Raw genomic sequence first — 24041 nt, forward strand, 5'->3', positions numbered from 1 at the left:
ATTTCCCTGAGAAGAAGATTACAGATATCTGATACCAGCTGAGACTCGGAGACTGAACAAGGAGCACAATGTTCTAGGAAAAAACAAGGAAAGAACAAAGAAAAAGACAGTGAAGAGACAATAAAAGAAATTAATGAAAGAGAAGTTCCAGACGAAAGATTGAGAGAAATTCTACCTGAAATAACACATTTAGATGGACAGGTGCCAGATACAGAGAGAGAGGGAAAGATTACTGCGGAAGACCACCGCGGAGGTGTAGGGAATTCCAACATTCAGTTAGAAGCAGGGACAAGTAGTCAGCAGGAAGATTGCGTGTCGAAGATTCGAGGAGGGACAGAAGTAGGAAAAACAAAAGAAGTGGTGGAAAAAGAAGCTGTTGAGAGTAAAAAGCAAGTTGAAACAGAGTCAGAGGAAAGCGAAGATGAAGTACCTGAAGGTCGAGTTCTAAGAAAGAGAGCTTGGAGAACTGAAAAGAACGATAAAGGAAGTAAATTGAAAAGAGCTGCAAAGGACGACGTTTGGCCAAATAAAATAAAGAAATTAAGATATCGACTGACACGAGTAAATTCACCAAGGGCTGAACAGGTGAATGAAGTGACGAGTCAGGAGAAATCAAAAGACGAAAAAACCATTGTAATTAAAGAAAGCAAAAGAACAAGAAAACCTAACCAGAAGTATAAATCACCAGAATGGACGTATGTGGCCCTGCCTGAAGTAAAAGAAGAGGCGGATAGCCAAGGAAATCCATAGGTGGTTGAGGAGGATGAAGAATCGGAAATCCTGAGAGTTATTTTGTCCGATATGGGAGAAGAAGCGGATGTTCAGGACATTCTGTATTCAGATCACGAATGAAAGATGAAAGATGATGAAATGCCAAACTGAATGAGATAAGAAAATTACTGATGGAAAGACAATAAGATACGGAAAAAGAAAAAAACTGGTAGAACCAAGTAGGTGCTTAGAGCCTTGGGTTAGAAAACTAGTTGTGAAGTAGAAGAGGCTAAGTCAAAAGACACTGTCCATTTTAGCAAAAATGGCAAACACAGATAGTAGAAAAGGTAGATGTACATTCTTGAGAAGATGGTGTAAAATGTGTTGTTGTTGTAGAGGATTACTAATGCTTCTGTGGAGTGTACTTGCTCTTCTGATCTCATTTAAGGTTACTATAGATACAATAGAAGGACAAAGTGAAAAAATAAAACTAATATAGAAAAGATTCAAAAGGTAGTTCCAACTAGAATAGATAAAAACTATTTACACAAAGATAGGTTTATAACGGATTTTACTAATAATGTGTTTTCAAAATTGTTGTTTGACTATGTAAAGACAATGGACGTAAGGGACTTCTATGTGTCTATGCAGTTACCTGCCTCTGTATCGGAGGGAGTGACTTATCACCACCTTCCAGTAACCTATGAAATAACATGTAGTGTAATAGCTAATTTATTTTATCAAACAGGGAAAATAGAGTATTATTTTTCAGATGTAGATAGCATATTTTCACAAGTACTATCAATTAACAAGCTAAACAAAGTAAAACCTGCAAAGGTATTAGGTGAATTTTTCTTAGAAACTAAAGAACTAACATTAGAGTATATATTTAAAAACAATTTGACTTGCAGTTTAAAGAAAGAGGAAAAGACATTTCTAGATATGGTTGAAGAAAGGAGACTGAAAATGCAAAGAAAGGCATCTGAAGGAAAGGTCGAGAAGACAGTCTGGGATGTAGAAATGGAAAAACACTTGAAATGAGAAGCTAGTCCAACTATGGCTTTAGATTGGCCTCAGAAAGGGAAATTGTGTATTAAAAGGAATCAAACTGCATATGATAATTATTTTGTAGGTAATAGTGAGTGCCATGATAGATACCGAATCATGGGTAGATGGGGATTTAAAGGTGGAAAAGACCCAGTTTTTCCTGGGTTATATTTCATGTGTGGGAATAGGGCGTATTATCGTTTGCCAGACCATTGGTATGGCACATGTTATGTAGGCCTGGTTTTCGCGAAGATTTTTCATATGGATAGAGAAGAAGATGGTGTACATAGTTTAGGTAGTTATTTAGAACGTAGTAAGAGAGAATCTTGGTCAGAAATAGCGGGTGACATTTTTTGAGCATTGATACCAGCAGTGGGAATATCTCTGAATGCAAACAAAAGTAGAAGACTTTCCACAGTAGTGGATCGCTTGTCAACAAGCACCGCTGGAGGATTTTTATTGGTAAACACTGAAATGGTTGCCATGCGTGCCATGGTAATGCAAAATCGACTTGCCCGTGATATATTATTGGCAAAAGAGGGTGGAGTCTGTGGAATGCTGAAAGTTCAACATTGTTGTACTTACATTCCTGATGAAAGTAAAGATTTGAAAATTTATATTAAAAATATTACAGAACTGCATGATGAAATTGCACCACTGGAGGTTGAAAGTTTTTGGGAAAAGATTGGAAAGAAAGTATCAGCTATTAAAGATTTCTTAGTAAACTTAGGTAGTACCTTTTTAGGTAAAATATTATTTCCATTAACATGTGTGATTTTCATAGTATTAATAATAAGATTAGGGTGTATCTGTCGTAAAAAGAGTAAAAATCAGAAAAAGTTAAAAAGAGAAAATTTGAGGAGAAAAGATAAGAAACAAGAGAGAGAATTTGAAGAGATAGAATTAGAAGAAGTTAAGGAGAATATGTATAAGTCAGCAAAAAAGGAAGAGACAGGGGATACTTAATTATGAATTTAAGCAAGAAATTACTTTGAAATTCCATAAAAGGGATACAAAATTTTGATGGTGTGGTGATATAATCACCAAAGGGGGGATTGATGGAGCGGGTAGTACAACATTTTGTATACCCCCCCATTTCTGCATGTTCATATTAATCCGAATAATCTATTAATTGTAATACTAATAAACTGTTTGAAGTGATATCTAATCAATCGTATTAATAAAGAATTACACGTGGGATTTGCATTTGCATGACTAAAATAATTTGTAAACTAATATACGTACGCATACTAATGCTAGAAAATTAGAATATTGCATGATATATTTTGCTTTCGTGACGTAATTGTAAGTCGCACCAGATGACATCGTTGGGTAAATATAAACGCTTTGAATGTTGCCATTATGCTAAATAATTACATACACATAGGGGAATTAGTGAGGGTTAAACATTTTAATCGTTATTTCCATGTTTTAATTACTTTTGTGTTTGTTTTACTGAAGTTGACCGAATTGGGCCTACGTCAAGATGGCTGACTTTTGACTTGACGGGACTAGTCATCATTCCATGAGGTTTTGGGTGAAGTGCGCCTGCGCCACCGCGAGCAACAGTGGCCTCGTCCTGACCCCATGCAAGATGTACCCATCAAGGTCACAATGGGAGAATTGCCAGAACTTTAGACAAAGGACTGTCTTTTAAACCGGAACCAGCAAGTGTGATTACCTAACCAAATAGACTATGTGAGAACTTCACCGAACGACCCCAAACCCACCAATCAGGACTGCCTAAAACTGATTTTTGCTACATCTTAACATTAAATTTATTATAAAAGATGGTATAATAGTGAGCTGACGAGACGCTGACGGAGAGATTTCTTTGACTTGGACTTTAGACACGTGCAAACTGATGGTTATTTTCCTGACGTTATGCTGACGGAGAGGACCGTGACACTGCTGGACAGCTGTTTCCCTGAATCTTTGACAGACTGAATTGCTGTCTGATTTTTGATGAATTAAAGACCTTCACGACTTGTTTGATCTAGAGGACGACTAATAGCCAGATTAGGTCAAGATGATGTTCCGTGGTTTGATTAATGATTTATTAAATTTTGCAATTAATTAGATAAAAAGTATTGATCTACAGACAAATGTGTTGGGCTGTTTATTGAAGAGATTAGATTGAGATTGAATATAAAATAGGTGAATTGAATTACCAATTATCCAAAAACAACTAATTTGATCCATCGACTAAATGGAGGGAATATCTCGAGGTTCAAAGTTTAATAAAGGTATTAAATGTATGTATATGTAAATATGTTCTTTTAGGTCAAAAGGTATTCCTTTCATGTCAGCGTTTGGAAAACGTACCCCTCCCATAAGAACAGATCAGAATTGTGTGAGTATTGGTGTTATGGGCCCCACCAATGAATGTATTGAGTGAATGTGCTAGTGTGTTATTTGGTCTGTAATGAAGGGAGGATTTGACATTCCCAGCTGCAGCAGTGGGAGGGGGTCAAGGGCAGCTAGCTGACCACACAGGGAAGGTGGGAGGGGCCATGGCAGCACAGAAGACCATGCATGGCAAGCGGGAGGGTTAGTGGCAGCACAATGGCTATGATGGGCAAGAAGGAGGGTGCAGGGGCATGCACAAAGGACCATGGAGGATAGAAGGGAGAGTCAGGACCTGGGCACAGACAAGAGAGTTCAGGGGAAGAGGCCTCACAACAGACTGCGCGGGGCAGGACGGAGGAGCAGTTACAGCACAACAGACCAGGGAGGGCAGAAGGGTTTGGCAGTAAAATGGACCATGGAGGACAGGAGGAAGGGGATAGGGGCATGGCATGTGGACAGGCAGGGTGGAGGTGGCAGGGACAGGTTACAGTCATCTGACAAGGCTAGGCAGGTGGGAGGGGAGTGGCAGCTCAACAGAACACTCAGAGTAGATAGGAGTGGCAGGTCCATGGAACATGGTGGGCAAAAAGGATGGAGCAGGGGCATGCACAAAGACATCGGAGGGCAGGGGGAAGGAGAATAGGGGCAGCAAGCTAAGCACAGAGGCTAAGCAGGAGGTCAATGATGGGCCATAGAATTGGGCAATGGAGGGCAGGAGGAGTGGACTGGTACATCATGCTAAATGGAGGGCAGTGGCAGCACATCAGACCATGCATGGCAGGAGGGAGGAGGCTAGTCCATGGATTCAGACAACAGAGGATAGGGAGGAGGTGGACGGGGCAGCAAGCTAACTGTTCAGAGAAGCTGGGTATTAGGAACTTTATTGTTTTTAAAATGTGTGTCTGTGCGAACTACTTAAAATATGAACAAGTATGCAGCATAATCTCACTTTTATTCAGGAAGAAGAAACGACGTTTGTGACTGTGACGCTGGGCTCACTTGGCAGACACACCCCCTGACCCTCCACCCCACATCGCAAAATGTAATGCCCGTGAAAAGGGTAGGTGGACGCAGTGTTATATAGAACATAGTCCTGAGAGCACGATTGAAAATGAAAACTAGATATAGTATATGGTATAAACTTTGAACCAAAAAGTGTGATATAAGATGAACCGGGGAGTAAAATATAATATGCAATACATTGTGTGCAATGACGGATTCATTGGGGAGCACAAGATAGCACAGGCACTAGCGCGTGCTATGCGATATGCGCTTAAAATATGTGCTGGGGAGTGTAACGTTGCATATGCACTGTGACAAAGATAAGGATCCCAGATTGTAATATGTATGGCATGGTGCTGTGCGTTATAACATAGGCATTGAGGAAGGCACGTTAGATGGGGCAATATAACCCGTGCGAAGGCAAGTGTGACATGACATATTCACGGGGTGGTGTTACAGTGCACATGGGCTAGAGAGTGTCATAGCATACGCACTAGCTGGTGGAATACAACACAGAGGTGTGTGGCACTCAGCGGGCACTGGTGCGTGTAACACAGCATTGGGCTCAGCCAGGAGCACGCTGTGACTCTCAAGTGAGGTTTGTCTCCTTTCCAGAGAGTAAAATAAAAAGTATTACACATCCGGCGGTGGATGTGTGTTTTATTAACCGTGAGGGGGTTTCTTGCATAGTTTGGTCACATTTTTGTCGAATCCCCTTTGAATGGCTTGGTGTGCGTGTGTATTAAATGTGCCCGTCAATAGCTACCCATGTTTGTATAAATAAACGACAAGGGTGTCTACTTGGAGAGTACCCACCGGCGGGGGCGCCGGGATTAGGCACGGTAGGGCGTCCGACACGTCAGAGCTTCACTAGCAGTGTAAATACATTCCACGTGGATTCATTGTATGCATAGTCGCCTTTTAATGAATATCACGCAAATCGTCATGGTGATAGGTACGTACGGTTTGTCCAGCATGTCCTAGGTGTTTCTATAAATATATATTTTTTTTAAATAATAAAAAACAAAGGCCGGCCCCGGGGGATGGGGTCCCCGGGGCGATAAGTGGCCTGAGGAGGGGGGCAATGCAGCCCCCCTCCTAAAGAATAATAAAAAAAAAAAGACCATGGCCCGGGGGTTGGGGTCCCCGGGGCCGATTAAGGCCTTGGGAGGGGGGCCGCCTTCCAAATTTATTTTTTTCAACAACAAAAATTTGGGCGCAAGCCCTGGGGGGTGGGGTCCCCAGGGCCAATAAATTAGAAAAAGAAGGGTGGCTACACATTAAATAAATAAATGACCGGCATCGCGTCGGAGGCCACGCCCACTCCTTGCAGCACTCTGCAAACGCGCCCCCTGGCCAGTTGTAAGTTGGGGAATAAATTCCCCTTCAATAATGTGGGTCCCTGAGGGCCAACTAGCCCAACAGGTATCTCCAGTCTGCGCCAGGGAGCTGCGTTGCAGACAGGTGTTCTGAGGCCATGCCCCTTTTTATACCTCTATGCAACGCAGCTCTGTGGCGCTTTATGGAGGTACCTAGTGGGCTAGTTTGACCCTAGGGACCCTTAGGATTCAAGGGGACTTAATCTCTCAACTTAGAACGGCCAAAGGGCGCATTTACACAGTGGTGAAGGGAGGGGACGGGGCCTGAGGTGACGTGTGCAAACACGCCCTGTGGAGCGTTTTAAGTTGGGGAAATAATTCCCTTTCAATCCTGAGGGACCCTGGGGGCCAACTAGCCCACCAGGTGCTTCCAGTAAGCGCCACTGCTCTGCGTTGCAGAGAGGTGGTGCAGGCCGTGCCCCTTTTTACACCTCTCTGCAATGGCGCTTACTGGACTTACCTAGTGGGCCATTTTGCCCCTAAGGACCCTCAGGATTCAAGGGGACTTAATCTCCCAACTTAAAACGGCCACAGGGCGTGTTTACACAGTGGGGAAGGGAGGGGACGGGGCCTGAGGTGACGTGTGCAAACACGCCCTATGGCGCGTTTTAAGTTGGGGAAATAATTCCCCTTTAATCCTGAGGGTCCCTGGGGGCTAACTAGCCCACCAGGTGCTTCCAGTAAGCGCCACTGAGCTGGGTTGCAGAGAGGTGGTCCAGGCCGTGCCACTTTTTACACCTCTCTGCAACGCAGCTCTGTGGCACTTACTGGAGGCACCTAGTGGGCTAGTTGGACCCTAGGGACCCTCAGGATTCAAATGAACTTAATCTCCCAACTAAAAACGGCCACAGGGTGTGTTTACACAGTGGTGAAGGGAGGGGACGGGGCCTGAGTTAACGTGTGCAAACACGCCCTGTGGCACGTTTTAAGTTGGGGAAATAATTCCCCTTCAATCCTGAGGGACCCTGGGGGCCAACTAGCCCACCAGGTGCTTCCAGTAAGCGCCACTGCGCTGCGTTGCAGAGAGGTGGTCTAGGCCGTGCCCCTCTTTACATCTCTCTACAACACAGCTCTGTGGCGCTTACTGGAGGTACCTAGTGGTCTAGTTGGACCCTAGGGACCCTCAGGATTCAAGGGGAATTAATCTCCCAACTTAAAACGGCCACAGGGCGTGTTTACACAGTGGGGAAGGGAGGGGACGGGGCCTGAGGTGACGTGTGCAAACACGCCCTGTGGCATGTTTTAAGAGGTCGTTTTTTATCCCCTGCCCTATTAGATACTAGGGGCTTACAGAGGTGGTCATGCTAATCACAGGAGGACCCCAACGCATAGTGTTCCCTAGTGTATGTAGGTGTTTTCACTGTATTCTGAGTGTCTTTTAACATAGCACTGGCTCTAGGACTGGTTAGTCAGACTCAGTTACCACCAGTATCCGTCTGAAAAAGTTGAGGGCACAGGATGATTTTGCAACAAGGCTTCTTTCTGCTCTTCTGTTTGTTCTTTCTGCACGTTATCCTTCTTCCTGCACTTTTCATCGTCTTTGAGGACTTCTGTTGCTTCTTTCTGCATTTCTTTTTTTCTTTCTGTGCGTTTTTTCTTCTTTCTTCACATGTCCTATTTCTGTAGGCATAGTTAGAAATTAGCATTTAAAAAACCTTTATAATTCACTGAAAAAACCATAGGTTTCAGGCACGTTATAGTTAGGAATTAGCATTTAAAAAACCTTAGAAATTCACCGAAGAAACCAGGGGCGTTATAGTTAGCTGGACTTTTCACTCGTACAAAACCATTGAAATTCCCCCGTTATAGTTAGTTCGGCTAACTATAACTCGCGCGCCCGCAATGCACTGCTGATGACGTCACATATTACACTGATCACGCCCCTTTGAGAGACCCCCATTTTTTTCACCCCACTTACAGCCCTGCATATCATCCTTCTACGGTCATTACCCTTAGTTCTGTTGGGCCTGCACTCTTAGCAATGGCTTGCCTGTGGTAATGTGTGAATTCTCCTTTGCTGTTTTTAATATAGCTCCAAATATCACACTTTTACTGCTTCTAAGAACTGTAAATTCAGATGTCCCTATTCCTAAATATAATGGCACTTAATTCACTGACCTTGCAAGTATAAAAGTGATTTGTAACCCGAATGACCACACGTCACCCCTCTACTCCTGTAGTTTATATTCTTAAGTTGGTCATAATGTAACTCCTCGCCCTACTGATATTGGATAACCTTGAAAATCCACTCTATCACATTGGACAGATAATCACATTTACTGTACCGAAAATATGTTAATTTATATTTTACTGTTTTGAAGTTTATTGGCCATCCCTCAGCCCTACATTCCTGCGTCTGATGTCACTTATTTCTTGACCACATTTGGACACATTTTCTTTGTCACTACCCTAGTCGGAAGCTGGGGGGGGGGGGCTATTTGTAAATAGGCTCAGCTTACCTTTTAGTCCTCTTACAATTGCACATGTGAATTTATCTGAGCACATCATCTAAGACCATTGATTGGTCAAATAGGAATGCTTCTCTGGGCCTAGGTTGTCCATGTCAGCAAGCAATCGACTATGTACACCAGGATCATTCTGAACCTGGGGGCCCGGCATAAGGCGCTATGAAGCCATAACATTGATAGAAGGTGTTCCTCCACATTATCAGGTTTAATTGTCGCCTTACACTTTAAATAAGCCCACAGCGTCGACTACCAACATATTGCCAAGGTAAGCAAATGTGGAGTTAACAACAGTTCATTATCAAAACCCCTCAGAGGACCTGAAGTCAAACAGAGGCTAACTTGCCCAACCATCGGGGTTGTGGCATTTTGCTCCTGCTTCCTCGGGCCGGACCTCCTATAGTTCCTGAAGAACTGAGTCAAGTACTACCCCTTCACCACTTGACTCGCAGTGGTAGTGCGGGTCGAGCAATCCAAGGCTGTTCAGGGGAAGTAGGTACAATATATGAAAAGGATTCAAGACTAATAATACCCATAGCAACACCAACAATCTTATTGGGCAGTCACATGATTACTTTTGGAAAGACAAGCAGTATTTATTAATTTTAGTGTCTATTTCCCATGCAAAGTATAATACAGCACACCAAACAATGAACACTAAAAGTCTCTGAAGGATAGTGCACCGGCATAAGCAGTGCCCCCACCTACGGGTTCTCTCTCCCTCACCTCCACGCTAAGAAATGTGTCCCTGGTGGTTCTCAGCAGGCAACCCCACAGGTGCTGCCCTCACTAGCAATGTGCAAGAACGTCTTGCTTTGGTCCAGAAAGTTCAGCTCACAATGGCATCACTCCGCCAAGCTCGTCCAAGCCTCAGATGGGCTTGCCGGCACTGCTCCAGAATTCATCCACAGGCCTCCCTGCTAAGTACCATGCACAGCCTGGTACTAAAGCTGGTGTTCTTCTGTGTCGTCTCCAGATCTCCCTCCCTGCTGTTCCTTCCCTTTCCTTCCCTCACTTGACTACCTCACTAGTCCGCGCTTATTTATAATCCGGACTTGGGGCAGTCGAGAGGTGGATCCCATGAGCATCGGCACAATCCTGAGGATTCTGGAAGGTGGAACCCGACAACTAGGATATATAAGGGCAACAGATGAGGGGTTAAACTATCATTATATATTCCTATCTCTCTTCTATCTTCTCATCTATTTAACTCATAATATAATACAGGGTGACAGTAGCCACTCTGTAGTTATAGTTAGGATTCCCAGGTATAGGAATCCTTCAGATTTTTTTCTCGCTGATAACTTTGCCCCTGTTTGACGAATCTCCACAAACTTTTCCAGGCCTATTGCTTTTTCTACATTGGCCGAGGATGAAATGATTCGCAGCGATTGGTCAAGGGAAGACAAAGATAAAGGGGGGCAAAACATTTTTGGGCAGCAGTCGAATTTTTATGAAATTTGGCAGGATTGTAGATTATGGTTTGCAGATGATCCTCTTTGGTATTACAGGTAAATAGGGTAAGCATTTGTATGTTATCAGGCACTTAAGCGTAGTGATCTCTGTTGTTGCAAAAGTTTCACGAAATGTCACTGTATTTCGCGAAGCTAAAGGCAGGCATGTTGTTTTAAGGATACTTTTCTATGTTCTAGGTTAGTGCCTTAGATATACATATGCATTAGTTTTATAATTTCCCCTACCTATTACCACTTAATTAAAATGGTAACATATATGGAAAAATTATATATAGTTTCAATATATTTTAAAAAAATGTTACAGAGCCCCACGGTACTTCCAAGGATGTACTGCACTACTTAAATGTTTTTTTTTTAATGCTATGCAACATCCTCTCCGCTTATTATATTTTACTATAGTTCACAAATATAGTGAACTACAGTGTAATTTTTTAGTATAGTGGAAATACCAAGAAATTGCCACGCAACATACTTATTTTTTTTAAAGTACATTTCTAAATAAAATGGTACTTCCTAGGTACTAGTGTGGTACTCCATAAACCGTTTTAAAAATTATATGGAAAAATACATATTAATTTCTCCACCTATAACAACTTTAATAAAGTGCTAATAGGTAGGGAATAATATTATTAAAACCTAATACTTACCTATAATTAAGGCCCTAATCGAGAACACAGATAAAGTGTATTAAACAAATATGACTACCTTTTAATTTTATAAAGGCAGCCATTAGCCAATTATTTACTGCCTTATCATTGGCATGTACCATGGTTTATTGCAAAATTAACAAGGTATACCGTGGCACAATATATAACAAAGGGCCAGTATTGCATCACACATGGTCTCAAGTGGGCAACGCAATACTGAAGTCACATTTACAATGCAACACAAGGCCACCATAAATGGACCTGCCTTGATTGGTAAATGTGGAGAAACGATAGTCCGCACAAATCGCTATTCTGTGTTTATCTGGACACCATTTTGTATGTTCCTGATAAATTGAATCTACATCCATATGCCACTCTACTGTGCGCCATTCTACTGTATGCAACTCCAGTCTACGACACTCCACTGTACTGCACTGCACTGTATGCTACTCCACTCTACACTATTACACTCTACGCCATTCATCTGTGAGCCAGTCTACTCTATGCTATTCCGTTGTATGCCGCTCCACTCTATGCTATTCCATTGTATGCCATTCAAGTATATGCTACTCTACTCTACCCCACTCCACTGTACGCTATGCCACTGTAAGCCACCCCAAAACTATGACACTCCACTGTTCGCCACTCCACTCTGTGCTAATCTACTGTACGTCAATCCACTGTACGCCACTCCACTCTATGCTATTCCACTGTGTGCCACTCCACTCTGCGACATTCGACAGTACGCCAATCCACTCTATGCCACTCCTCTCTACGCCACTCCACCCTATGCCACTCCACTCAACGCTGCTCCACTCTATGCTATTCCACTGTACTCCACTCCACTCTACACCACTCCACACATTGCCACACCAATCTATGCTATTCTACTGTACGCCACTACACTCTACACCGCTCCACTCTACGCCACTCGACTCTATGCCGCTCCACTCTACACTATTCCACTGTATGCCAATCCCTTCTACCCCAATTCACACTACGGTTTTCCACTGTACACCACTCCACTCCATGCCATGCCTCTCACTCCACACTAGTCCACTGTACACCCTCACTGTACGCCACGCCACAATATGCTATTCCACTGTACCTCACTCCATGTACCGGACTCCACTCTACACTATTTAATTGTATGCCAACCCAGTGTATGCTACTCCACTGTTTCTTATTACATTCTACACCATTCCAGTGTACACCATTCCATTGTATACCACTCCATTCTTTGCTATTCCATTGTATGTCACTCCAGTGAATGCTACTTCACTTTACACCACTCCACTGTACGCTTTTCCTCTGTACATCACTCCACTCTATGTCAGTCCACTGTGCACCACTCCACTCTACGCCGCTCTATTCTACGCTATTCCACTGTATGCCAATCCATTGTATGCCACTCCACTCTACACTATTCTACTCTATGCAACTCCACTCTATGACACTCCACTGTACGCCACTCCACTCTACACCTCTTCACTCTACACCACTCAACTGTACACCACAAAACTCAACGCCACAACACTCTACGCCTGACACTGTATTCCACCATACAGTATGATATAACACTCTACGACGACACTGTGCGATGCTACACTCTACCCCTTTCCAAACTATGCCATTTGAGTCTACTCTGCCCAGGAACCTCTACTTCACTGTACGACACTCTCCGCCCTTCCACTCTACCAAACTGTAGTCCACTCTACACTATTCCCTGTACAAAACTGTTCTGCAGTCCATGTCATTATACAACACTGCAGTCCACTCTAAACCACTATACTGAACTGTACTCCACTCACAACACTCTACGCAACTCCCTCTATGCACCTCCAGCAGAATTTACTCCACTCTATGCGATAACATACTACTCCACTCAACTCTACTCCACTCTAGGCCACTCCACTCAATGTCACTGTATGTAACTCGACTCTATAACACTGTATGCCACTCCACTGTATCAGACTCTACCACACTCTAGTCTACATCACTCCACTCTACAACACTGTACCATACTCTATGCCACTCCACTCTACAACAGTTTCCCACACTCTACGACACAGCATACCACTCTACTCTACGACTTGCCGCGCCACTCACTTTACTCCACTCTATGCTACCCACTAGACTGTAGTCCACTCCATGGGACTGTACTATACAAGATGCCACTCCACTATCTGCCACTTTAGTCCATTCTACGCTACACCACTTCACTCGACTCTACTGTATGACAGTTTACCCCAATCTATGCCACCGTATGGCACTTCAGTGTATGCTGCTACACTCTACAACACTCTACTCTATAAAAGGGTACTCTACAACACTCTATGCTACTGTACAACACTGTACTTAACTCTATGCCTTTCAACAACACTTCTACTCCACCACACTCCACACAACTACCTCTACACCACTCTACCAGCGTTTACTCCACTGTACTCTATGACACATTTCTCCACCCTACTTCACTACTCGAATGTATGCCACTCCACTCTATTTGACTTTATGCCACTCCACTCTACAATACTCTATACCACTTCACTCTACTACACTCTGCAACGCTCTATGCAACCCCACTGTACTCCGCTGTATTTCACTTTCCAGCACTCTACGACATGCCACTCCACTCCACTCCACTGCACCAAACAGCACTCCACTCTGTGACACTTTACTACACTGTATGATGCATCAGGCCACTCCACTTCACTCCATGCCACTTTACTGTACAACATAACACTCCACTGTATTACAGTTTACTACACTCTATCTTACGTGACGCCACTGAACTCCATTCCACTGTACTGCACTGTATGATACTTTAGCCCACTCTACACCACTGTTCGACACTCCACTGTACTCCAGTCCACTGTACGATACCATACTGTACTCTATGCAACTCCACTCTACAAAACTCTACTACACTTTATGCCATTATATTACACTTTACTCCACTATATACCCATCTACTCTACATTACTGTACTACATTTATGACACTGTGGCACATGCCACTCCACTCATCTCTACAACATGTCACTCCACTATATCATACAACACTTCACCCTATGACACTATCCTACACGTACAACACTGTACCACTGTATGACACACCACTCTGTGACACCACATTCTATCACACTTCACTGTACGATACTCTCTGAAGCTCTACCGGACGACACAACACTGAACTGTGTGAAACTTTACTGAACTTTACCCCACTCTATGCCACTATATTTTACAACACTCTTCCCAACTCTATGCCACTGCATGGCACTATACTCAACAACACTCCACTCCACGACACCCCACCCTATGACACTGCATTTAGCGATACTCCACTGTACGACACTTCACTGTACTGTTCAAGTCACCACTTTACTGTACAACATACCACTCCACTCTATGATACTCCACTCCACTGTACAATACACCAAGCCACTCCACTGTAAAACACTTTACTCCATTATAAGCAATTCAATGCCATGCCACTCTACTTCACTCAACTCTAGTCCACTCTACAACGCTACACTGTATGGCACAAGACTGTACAACACTGTCTTTCACTAACTCTATGATGTTGCACTTAACAACACTCAATTAAATGGCACTAAACATTATGATTTGAAACAAATGTTTATAAAAAATAAAAACAATTCCAATTCAATTAAAAAAAGGTTAAAGATAAGCTATAGTTAGGAAATCGTTATTCATTCTTTCTATATAAACCCAACTTACACCATACAAACATTAGAAATAATGAAGTTATGGTTACAACTTAAATGTATAATTTACGTATCATCAGTTGTAACTTAAATTTATAATTTACGCACCACCTTCATGTACTCTAATTCGTGAACCTCTGTACACAGTCTTGTCACCTAACTTGCCACACTACTTTAACTATAACTCGCCACTTTACCATGCACTGTGTTCTCAGAAATTATGAAATTTAAGATGTCATAAGGGTTGTAATGAATGTTATGATTCCACATGGTATCAGTGATGTAATATGCAAGTGTTTAAGTAGTACATGGAGGAGGGCGAGTTAATGTAGTGTGGCGAGTGAGGTCACAAGACTGATACAGAGGTGCAATACTTATAGTAAATTGAAGGTAGTGTGTAAATTATAAATTTATGTTATAACCCTAGTTGTGTAAATTACAAATTTAAGTTGTAACTATATCTTTAGAATTTCTAATGTTCGTATAGTGTAAGTTAGATTTGTATAGAAAGAATAAATAAAGTGTTCCAAACTATAACCAGGGCCACTGGAATTATGTGGCATGGGAGGCCCAAATTATGTGGCATGGTTGAGTAAATTATGCAAAATGAAAAACAAAATGATGTAGCGTAATACAGCTCATTTTCTGACAGTATTGCTTCATATTTTTTTTTCTTTTTACACTTGTGAACAGTGTCTGGGCATTGGTTGTACCTCATCAGCACCTATTTAACACCCAAATAGAGCAGTGAGCAACAGAAAGCTGACCAGTCAACCTTTTCAAAGGGCCTTCCACTGTACTGCAACACTTCACTGTGTTTTAAGTAACTTTTGAACTGTTTTGAGTTAGAAACATTTTTTTGCGTGGCGGATGATGGATTATGTGGCAAATACAGCAAATCTATAATTATGCAAAAAATCCAGCAATGCAACATCTATAAAGACAGGTATTGAAAAGCAACGAAACAATTGTGGAATATAATGCTGGAAACGGTGGCTACATTGCTAGTAGATGTGATATTAAGGGTGACACTTGGAACACTTATAGTATCCGTTCTTTTTTGCACAAGAAAGACTATTGTAATTATGATTTCATTTGTTTTGGACTATTTTTTTATTGAATAGTCAAAGCATTGTGTCAAAATCACCTATTTTAGGAGTACTAAAACGACCAATATTTAAATGGAAGTATTTTCTTCCTCTCTAATGTCACGTAATTATAAAGGAGGCAATCAAGAGAGTAATTACCAGGATTGAGAAAGGCTGCTGGCTCAGCCGAAACGCTTCTCCTTTCAGTAGTGTTTTATATATGTATCTATGTGTGTGTGTGTGTATATATATATTCACTGAAAAAACCATAGGTTTCACACATTTTATAGTTAGCTGGACATTTTACTGATAAAAAAACAATGAAATTCCCCCGTTATAGTTAGTGCAGGCAACTATAACTCACGCGACCGCAATCCTCTGCTGATGCTAATACTGTATTTAGACACTTATTTGCCCATGTCTTCTTCCATTAAATTTTAGCTATACATATATTACAAATATTTTTTTTTCATAAAGACACATATGTCATCAGCAGAGGATTGCGGTCGCGTGAGTTATAGTTGCCTGCACTAACTATAACGGGGGAATTTCATTGGTTTTTTATCAGTAAAATGTCCAGCTAACTATAACATGTGTGAAACCTATGGTTTTTTCAGTGAATTTGCAAGGTTTTTTAAATGCTAATTCCTAACTATAACGTGTGTGAAACCTATGGTTTTTTCAGTGAATTTGTACGTTTTTTTAAATGCTAAGTTACTTTACGCCATTCGTGGCGTGCGCGCCCACTTTACGCAGTTAGTGCCGTGCACGCACGGTGGGCACGCAGTGCGCTACGCGCACCGCTTGCCCACGTTACGCTGGATGGGCCATGTACGCACGATGCGCTTCGCGCACCGTGCGCACATGGAGGACATATTATGCGCTTCGTTGTGAAAGGTAATCTTTTAAATTTTAATTTGTTACATTTGCAATGTACAAATGGTGCCCTTCGGGCACCATTGGCACACGGGGTGAGGAGAGTATGGATAATTTTTTTTTTTTTAAATAATTTTTACCGTACGTGTACGGTAAGCGTAATCGGCGATTTTTAAAAAAAAATTAAAATTGACTTTTTGGCCTTGGGGGTTCTTTGGGGACACCTTCATCAAGGCTAGGTGGTTAGGAGCTGGGTAAACAGCCCCTTTACATGTTTTTTGCCTTTGTTTTTCCTCCCCCCTCAGAGTGCGAGAGAGAAAATGGCGGCCGCCGCTTCCTGGTTTCGACCGATTCGAATGTTTACTAAGATCTAACAGCCAATCAGAATCGCGCTCGCGCACGGCACCGTACGCGTACGGTAAGCTTACCGTAAGCGCACGGTACGCGCACCGTAAGCTGCCACAGATATATATATTGATTTAAATGCTATTTTCTCAGGAACTACTGAACAGATTTACACCAGACCTACAAAAGGCACTTCCTTGACCTGAGGACTACCTCTCTGCCAAATTTCAAGTAGCTCTGTTCAGCCGTTCGGGCTGTAGCTGTGTCTAAAGGTCCTATGGAAAAATGCATGGGAAAAACGCGTTTTGGGACCCCCTTTTTTCTCAGCCCCCGCTTGACGAATCCCCCCGAGACTTTCAGGGTAGGAGCGGAGCGTAGCGCCCCACCTATTTTGAAAATTTCGCGAGGATTCGTCGACCGGCGCCAAAGTTATTCCAAATAGAATGTTGCGGTTTTCCTATGGAAACAGGGTCCTAACTATAACTACCTACTGGCGACCGCCAGTAGGTAATATGTGAGTGTGTGTGTGTGAGTGTGTGTGTGTTTGTGAAAGTAAATGTTGGCTTAATAATAGTAAGTATTCACTTACCTATTTACCTATGCACACTTCGTCAGTTTAGTGGTAGTCAATATTCTGGAGTTAATATTGTTGTAGGTAAACATTTAGTACCTCGATAATCTGACACGCACCGTGTCATCAGACAGCTAAACTTGTATCAGCCTGATGTTGCTGTACTGTGTGCCATCAGAACGGTAGCTTGAGTAATGTCCATAGTGGTGTAATGTGTGACATCAGAAAATTGGACTTTAGCTGATAACACGTCATGTTACCAAAGATCTGGAGTGGTCAACGCTAACTATGTCACTTTCTTTCTTGGTCTTGCTGGGCTCCTGGGCGGTGGCCATCGTCTGCAGCACCTCTGCAAGGGGAACAGGTGCCGGCAGAGGGCGACATATGCAACCAATAAACGGAGGAGTTGTGGTAAGTTAACGTGGTAGAATGTGTGGCCTCTGTTATGGTTCCACTGCATCACTTGCATTCTTACCTGGTTGTCTTCTTGGGCTAACAGTGTTGATGTTTCAACGCAGTTCCATGTTCTGACTTCTGAACGGTGGGTTGGGACAGTTGCAGTCCTGTTTCTGAAGCGGTTGGATGCTCCAATAAATGGACACGACTCATGATGCAAATTTGTGCGTGTATCTTTATTTATTCCAAGACAGGAGTAAGAAGGGGGAAAGCGGGAAACCGTGGAAGGCCCAAGTATGGACAGTGGACACTGAGATATGTGGCTCCTATAGCCGTGCAGCTGTTGCCCCCAAGTGGCAGTAGGCTTCTATTAGAAGTCTTTGGAGCAGACACCATCAAAATATCTTTATTCGGATATTAAAACATCCAAGAAAGAGCAAAACATTTACACATTTCATAATACAATAATATGAACAGATGATCTTAAAATATTTAAAATAAGTCTTTTCTACAGGGTTTGTCCGGGGCCTTAATATCAAAATTACAAGATACCTATAAAGAGGCTACGAACTCATGATGTTTTAAAGTGCAGGGTGCTGACAACTATGGGGTACAAGATCCCGACATAATAAAATTCTTTAAAATGCATGGTCATAGCCAGATTAAAACACTACATTATAAAATATGCTATATCATATTAAAACATCATAACACATCCCAAATACACTATACCAGTCATAATTTACATACATCCTCAGTGATGTCTACTGTTGTGTGCATGAGATATATACAGGCTTTAAAAAGGCTACTTTTGGAGCAGACACATTTGTGGCAGAAATGATCCCTCGCCAATCAGAGGTTCAAACATTAACGGCCGGTGGCGGGTGGGCGATACCACAGACTGGCCTAGCAGCACTCAGTCAGCCTCCACGTGACTTTCAGGAGTGGCCACTGCCTCCTGAGGCACCAGGACTCAATTACAACACACGTGAAGGAATGGATGCAAGAATAAACACATAGGCGAATGAGTGAATGAACACGCGATCTAATGAATCGAAAATGTAATGTTAACAAGAGCACTGGGTATTTACAAATCCACTTTGTCAATCTAAATACTTCTTCTTTTACAAAACATTTTTTTAAACGTGGAATTTCGAATTGCGTCAGCACAACAAGCAGTGTGGTAACGCGAGTACCGTATTCCACTATAATGAACACCATTCGACCGAGTGTTCATCTCTCACCCCTGTCACCGCACAATTGACAGATTGTATGTGTATTTCGAATTATCAGATTCATTTTCAGACTTATTGAGAGTAAAATGCTTTAAGCTGACACACTGAGGTTTTTCGAAGTGATTCCATCTACCATATTGTATTAAGAAGTGTTACCGATTTTACGTCAGTGCTTTGGGGTGGGCACCCACTACCTAATTAATATGAAAAATAAGTTAATGTATTTTTGTTCCTTATACGGTGTTACCAGTGATCCTTGCATATTGTATGATGAAAATGATGTCATAATATTTAAAGAGCATCTCTGACTTCTCCATTCCTGGGGCAGAGTCAAGTAACTGAGCCACAGATAAGGCCTCTTTGCACGTCACAATGCGTAGACCACCTCTACGCCCTGGCAGTGTTTCAGGGAGATAAGATAGCCCCGCCTCCTTGGGTGGAACCCAAAACTGGCCAATCACGGTGGAAGGCTGCCAGGCTCCTCGGCCCCCTTCCCCTTTAAAAGGGGCCCTGTCCAGCACACAGCACCGACTGTCTCCAACTTCCATCTCTTGTGAATCCTGAGCCCGCCAGCACTCACCGCTCAAGATGGTTCTGTCTGCTGAAGATAAGGCCCTGGTGGTCGGCCTCTGGGGAAAGATCTCCGGCCACTGCGATGCCCTCGGGGGAGAAGCCCTGGACAGGTGAGGACTATGGAGAGGGACACGCCACACATGACTCTGACTTTGTGTGTAAATCGGCCTCATTGAAAAGCAATTTGATTAGATCCGTTTTGCTGAAATGTAAGTGGCTCAATTAATCGGGCCCTTGTGTAATTTCCTGGCTGTTGCTTCGCTGAAGAAAACATTTCTTGTCGTCCCCATGGGCACACATTCTTTGCATGCATAGTTTCATTCCTTTATAGGCTGCCACTCCCACACGCCTCGGTAAGGGTGGCATGATTGTCATTTCTAGGGAAAGCCCACAGGAGGTTCCCCCTCCTTTGCCAGCAGCCATTATGTGCAAGAAAACAGCAAAACACACAAGATGATGGACGGAATGTTGCACATTGTCATTGTTCTGGATTCTGTCCATCAATAGTTCTTTTTGCATTTGTGCAAGAAGCATTTTTAAACTCCACCCCTACCAATGAGAAACAAGGCTGAGAATGGACGTAAGGCCATGTGTGCTACCAAGTGAGGAGACGCTATCCCTTTAAAAGATGACAGGCCTTCCTCACTGTGCACGAGATGACAGCATAAGGCATGATGGCTGAAGGTGAGGGCATTGGGGTAATACGACCTGCACGCTGAGGGAGAGGTGGTAAGAGGGTAAAGCCTTTGAGGCAGGAGGTTAAAAATGACAGCCCCTTTGTGTGGTGTGACAAGGTTACCCCATGTGGACACAGGGCTCTTTGAAACAAGCTGTAAGGCATAGGTGAAGGGTTTGAGCCCATGGGATGTTCGTAAGGGGGTAGAGTCCATCTTAATCATGGGAAGGGGCCAGTGTGTTGGAGGTGTGGGTAGGGGTTATGAGGGTACAGCATGGAAAGAACAAGTAATAGGTTAGACTCAAAGGGGTGAGGTGGTAAGAAGCTATGTGGAGGCTATGAGAGGTTGGCCTAGAGGCTGGAGTCTTCGAGACCAGTAGAACAAGACAGAGCACATCCCATCAAGAGAGCTATGTTCACTCGTGTGGTTACAGCCATGCACACAAGCTATGTTCACTCGTGTGGTTACAGCCATGCACACAAGCTATGTTCACTCGTGGTTACTGCCATGCACTCGAGGTATGTTCACTCGTGTGGTTACAGCCATGCACTCGTGCTATGTTCACTCGTGTGGTTACAGCCATGCACACGAGCTATGTTCACTCGTGTGGTTACAGCCATGCACTCGAGGTATGTTCACTCGTGTGGTTACAGCCATGCACTCGAGCTATGTTCACTCGTGTGGTTACAGCCATGCACACGAGCTATTTTCACTCATGTGTGGTTACAGCCATGCACACGGGCTATGTTAACTCGTGTGGTTACAGCCATGCACTCAAACTATGTTCACTCGTGTGGTTACAGCCATGCACACGAGCTATGTTCACTCGTGTGGTTACAGCCATGCACACGAGCTATGTTCACTCGTGTGGTTACAGCCATGCACTCGAGGTATGTTCACTCGTGTGGTTACAGCCATGCACTCGAGCTATGTTCACTCGTGTGGTTACAGCCATGCACTCGAGCTATGTTCACTCGTGTGGTTACAGCCATGCACTCGAGCTATGTTCACTCGTGTGGTTAAAGCCATGCACACAAACACAAGGTCGAACTGGCTTATAGGCAGAGATAGTGGAATTATACAATTGTGCAGCTTTTTTTTGCATAATGATGGATTTGCCACATGATACATCATCTGCTGCATAATCTGCAGATTTTAGCAAAAACATTTTGTTTCTAGCTCAAACGATTCAAAAGTTAGTAAAATGCAGCAGTTCATGTCGCTGTGCAGTGGAAGACACTTTGCAAAGGTTGACTGGCACATTATGCCGCAAAATGTGTCTTTTCTTGCTGCATAATTTAGTCAACACTGCTGCATAATTTGCCCCTCCCATGCAGCATAATTCCAGTGGCCCTCCCTATAGGGCAATCAGGCAGTGCCCAAGGGTCTGGTCTTACAGGTCAGTGTATGGGCCATTTTTTCTAACCTGTTATTGGGCCAGGGTTTTGGGTTTTAACGTCTGGTGGGCTGCTTTTTACTGTTGCTTTATTTCCCTGATTTTAAAACAAATATTGCCTGTAGAAAACGAAACTCCTCGCAGCCTTCCATACCTTGCAAAAGTCATGTACACTGTGTTTGTAGAAGTTAAAAACTTCCCCAGTCTGCAAACATAGAGAACTTTTTCAGCTGTCTAATTCACTAATGTTGGCCGCTTTCATTCTGGTGCCCGAGCCTATTTTCTGTTCCTATCCGACCCTGCACAAGCACGTTTAGAAGCCGTGTTAGGACCGGGCAGAAACTTAGACCACCACCTCACAACGCACTAGTAAATTAGGCTGGGTGCCAGTAGGGCTTCTCCCGAGTATGATGCTTGGATACATATTTTGTCCTATCTTTTTACTAACGCCAATAACGCAATTTATTTTCATCTGTAAACGGGAGGCCAGGTGAGAAGGTAACATTCCTGTCAAGTAGTATATACTATGTTATTCTAACTGGGTGCATTAAACACGACGCACTCTTTTCCAGGCTGTTTGCCAGCTTCGGTCAGAGTAAGACCTACTTCAGCCACTTCGACCTCAGCCCGGGCTCTGCTGACGTGAAGCGGCATGGGGGCAAGGTCCTGGGCGCCATCGGCGAGGCAGCCAAGCACATTGACAGCATGGACCAGGCCCTGTGTAAACTCAGCGACCTGCACGCCTACAACCTCCGCGTGGACCCCGGAAACTTCCAGGTGAGCCAAGATCACTTTACTATGACGTATCTAATTGTGTTAAAAGAAGCACCTACTAGCTGTAGCATTTAGCCTATTTCACAGCATTGCATCTCAAAGTGGCTGGTTGTGCACATAAGTGCTCCTCCAACACACTTTTCAAAGTTCTGAAATTGATAGATACAGAGCATCCTATCAAGAAGCTATTTGTGCACCCAAGAGAGCCAGTAGTGAGGCCTCTCTGACACAGATGTCGCTTTTCACGAGGCATGGTGAAGAAAAGCCAAAAAATGGCTAGGTAATAAAAAAAAAATCATCATACGTTTCCATAAGCAACAACGCTCATTTAAACGTGTTAAGTACTCTATATCTGCACAGTTTTATCATCCATTGTGGTGATCTCAGAACCCCGACTGCATATGACCCCGACCAGTATTCATGGCCACTGAAATTACGCGATTCTGCTGGCGCTCATTTTTCTATTTAATTTTGAATGTACAGCATACACCGCATAATACGCCATGTGACATGCTTCTCGCCTTGGCTTTTGGCTGTGGCTGATTTCTTTGTTAAAAGTGATGAGATTTGACAACTCGACTGTAAAGGGTTTCCTACATTGGGTTTCCTACATTGGGAATGGAGGCTCCTGATGCCATGTTGTATATGGGTTCTTTGTTTTTCTTTCTCCAGTATGCTGCACTGCTCCATACGTTGTGGTGTTTAACTTCTGCTTTTCTTCTCTCTCAGATGCTGTCCCACTGCATTCAGGCTACACTGGCCGCCCACTTCCCTGCTGACTTCACCCCTCAGTGCCAGGCCGCCTGGGACAAGTTCCTGGCCGCAGTGTCTTCCGTCCTGACCTCCAAGTACCGATAAAATCAGCGCGAGAAGATTGTCTGCAGGGATGACAAGATGGCCGCCGTGATGCCACACACAGGAACTTGCTGGCAGTTCAGAGACTATCAGTACGCACACTAGCCATCATTTTGTGCAAGTTGCTCCATCAGATGTGGTCGCTTGTTTCTTTTGTGACATCTTAATAAAAATGATAAAGTTACTTAATAGTCTTTTTTCTAACTCTTCATTTATTAGCCTATTATGTTTCCTTCTGGCAAACTACCGCTGTGACCACACTCTGATTACCTACCTGAAAACAAATCAGGAAGTGCTTACAAATAGTCATTACAATGTTGCCTTTAGGTGACCGGGGAGTCAGCACCAAGGTCCCACATCTCGTAGTCCTGTCATCACCCTTGCAAAAGCTATCGCCGAACATGGCGCCCGGAACAGTTAACTCTGGCAGTGCCACATCTTTGCAAACCC

At 43.4% G+C, this 24041-nt stretch overlaps 1 protein-coding gene across 1 annotated transcript; it reads left to right on the forward strand.

Annotated features, from left to right (window-relative positions):
- The first annotated feature begins 19833 nt into the window (after positions 1-19833).
- LOC146790065 (hemoglobin larval subunit alpha-like) lies at positions 19834-23775 on the forward strand. Its single transcript, XM_085628422.1, has 3 exons — positions 19834-19999; positions 22535-22739; positions 23466-23775. Exons 1-3 carry the CDS (start codon positions 19905-19907, stop codon positions 23592-23594), a joined length of 429 nt encoding a protein of 142 aa, XP_085484548.1. The 5' UTR covers positions 19834-19904; the 3' UTR covers positions 23595-23775.
- Positions 23776-24041: the final 266 nt, after the last annotated feature.

Source organism: Triturus cristatus, chromosome 10, assembly GCF_964204655.1.
Source record: "Triturus cristatus chromosome 10, aTriCri1.1, whole genome shotgun sequence".
NCBI classification, from domain to species: Eukaryota; Metazoa; Chordata; class Amphibia; order Caudata; family Salamandridae; genus Triturus; species Triturus cristatus.

Coding starts and splice junctions, on each gene's coding strand:
- LOC146790065 (XM_085628422.1), top strand. CDS start 19,905: ATGGTTCTGTCTGCTGAAGATAAGGCCCTGGTGGTCGGCCTCTGGGGA. Junction 20,000..22,534: donor GGGGGAGAAGCCCTGGACAG/GTGAGGACTATG, acceptor ACTCTTTTCCAG/GCTGTTTGCCAGCTTCGGTC. Junction 22,740..23,465: donor TGGACCCCGGAAACTTCCAG/GTGAGCCAAGAT, acceptor CTTCTCTCTCAG/ATGCTGTCCCACTGCATTCA.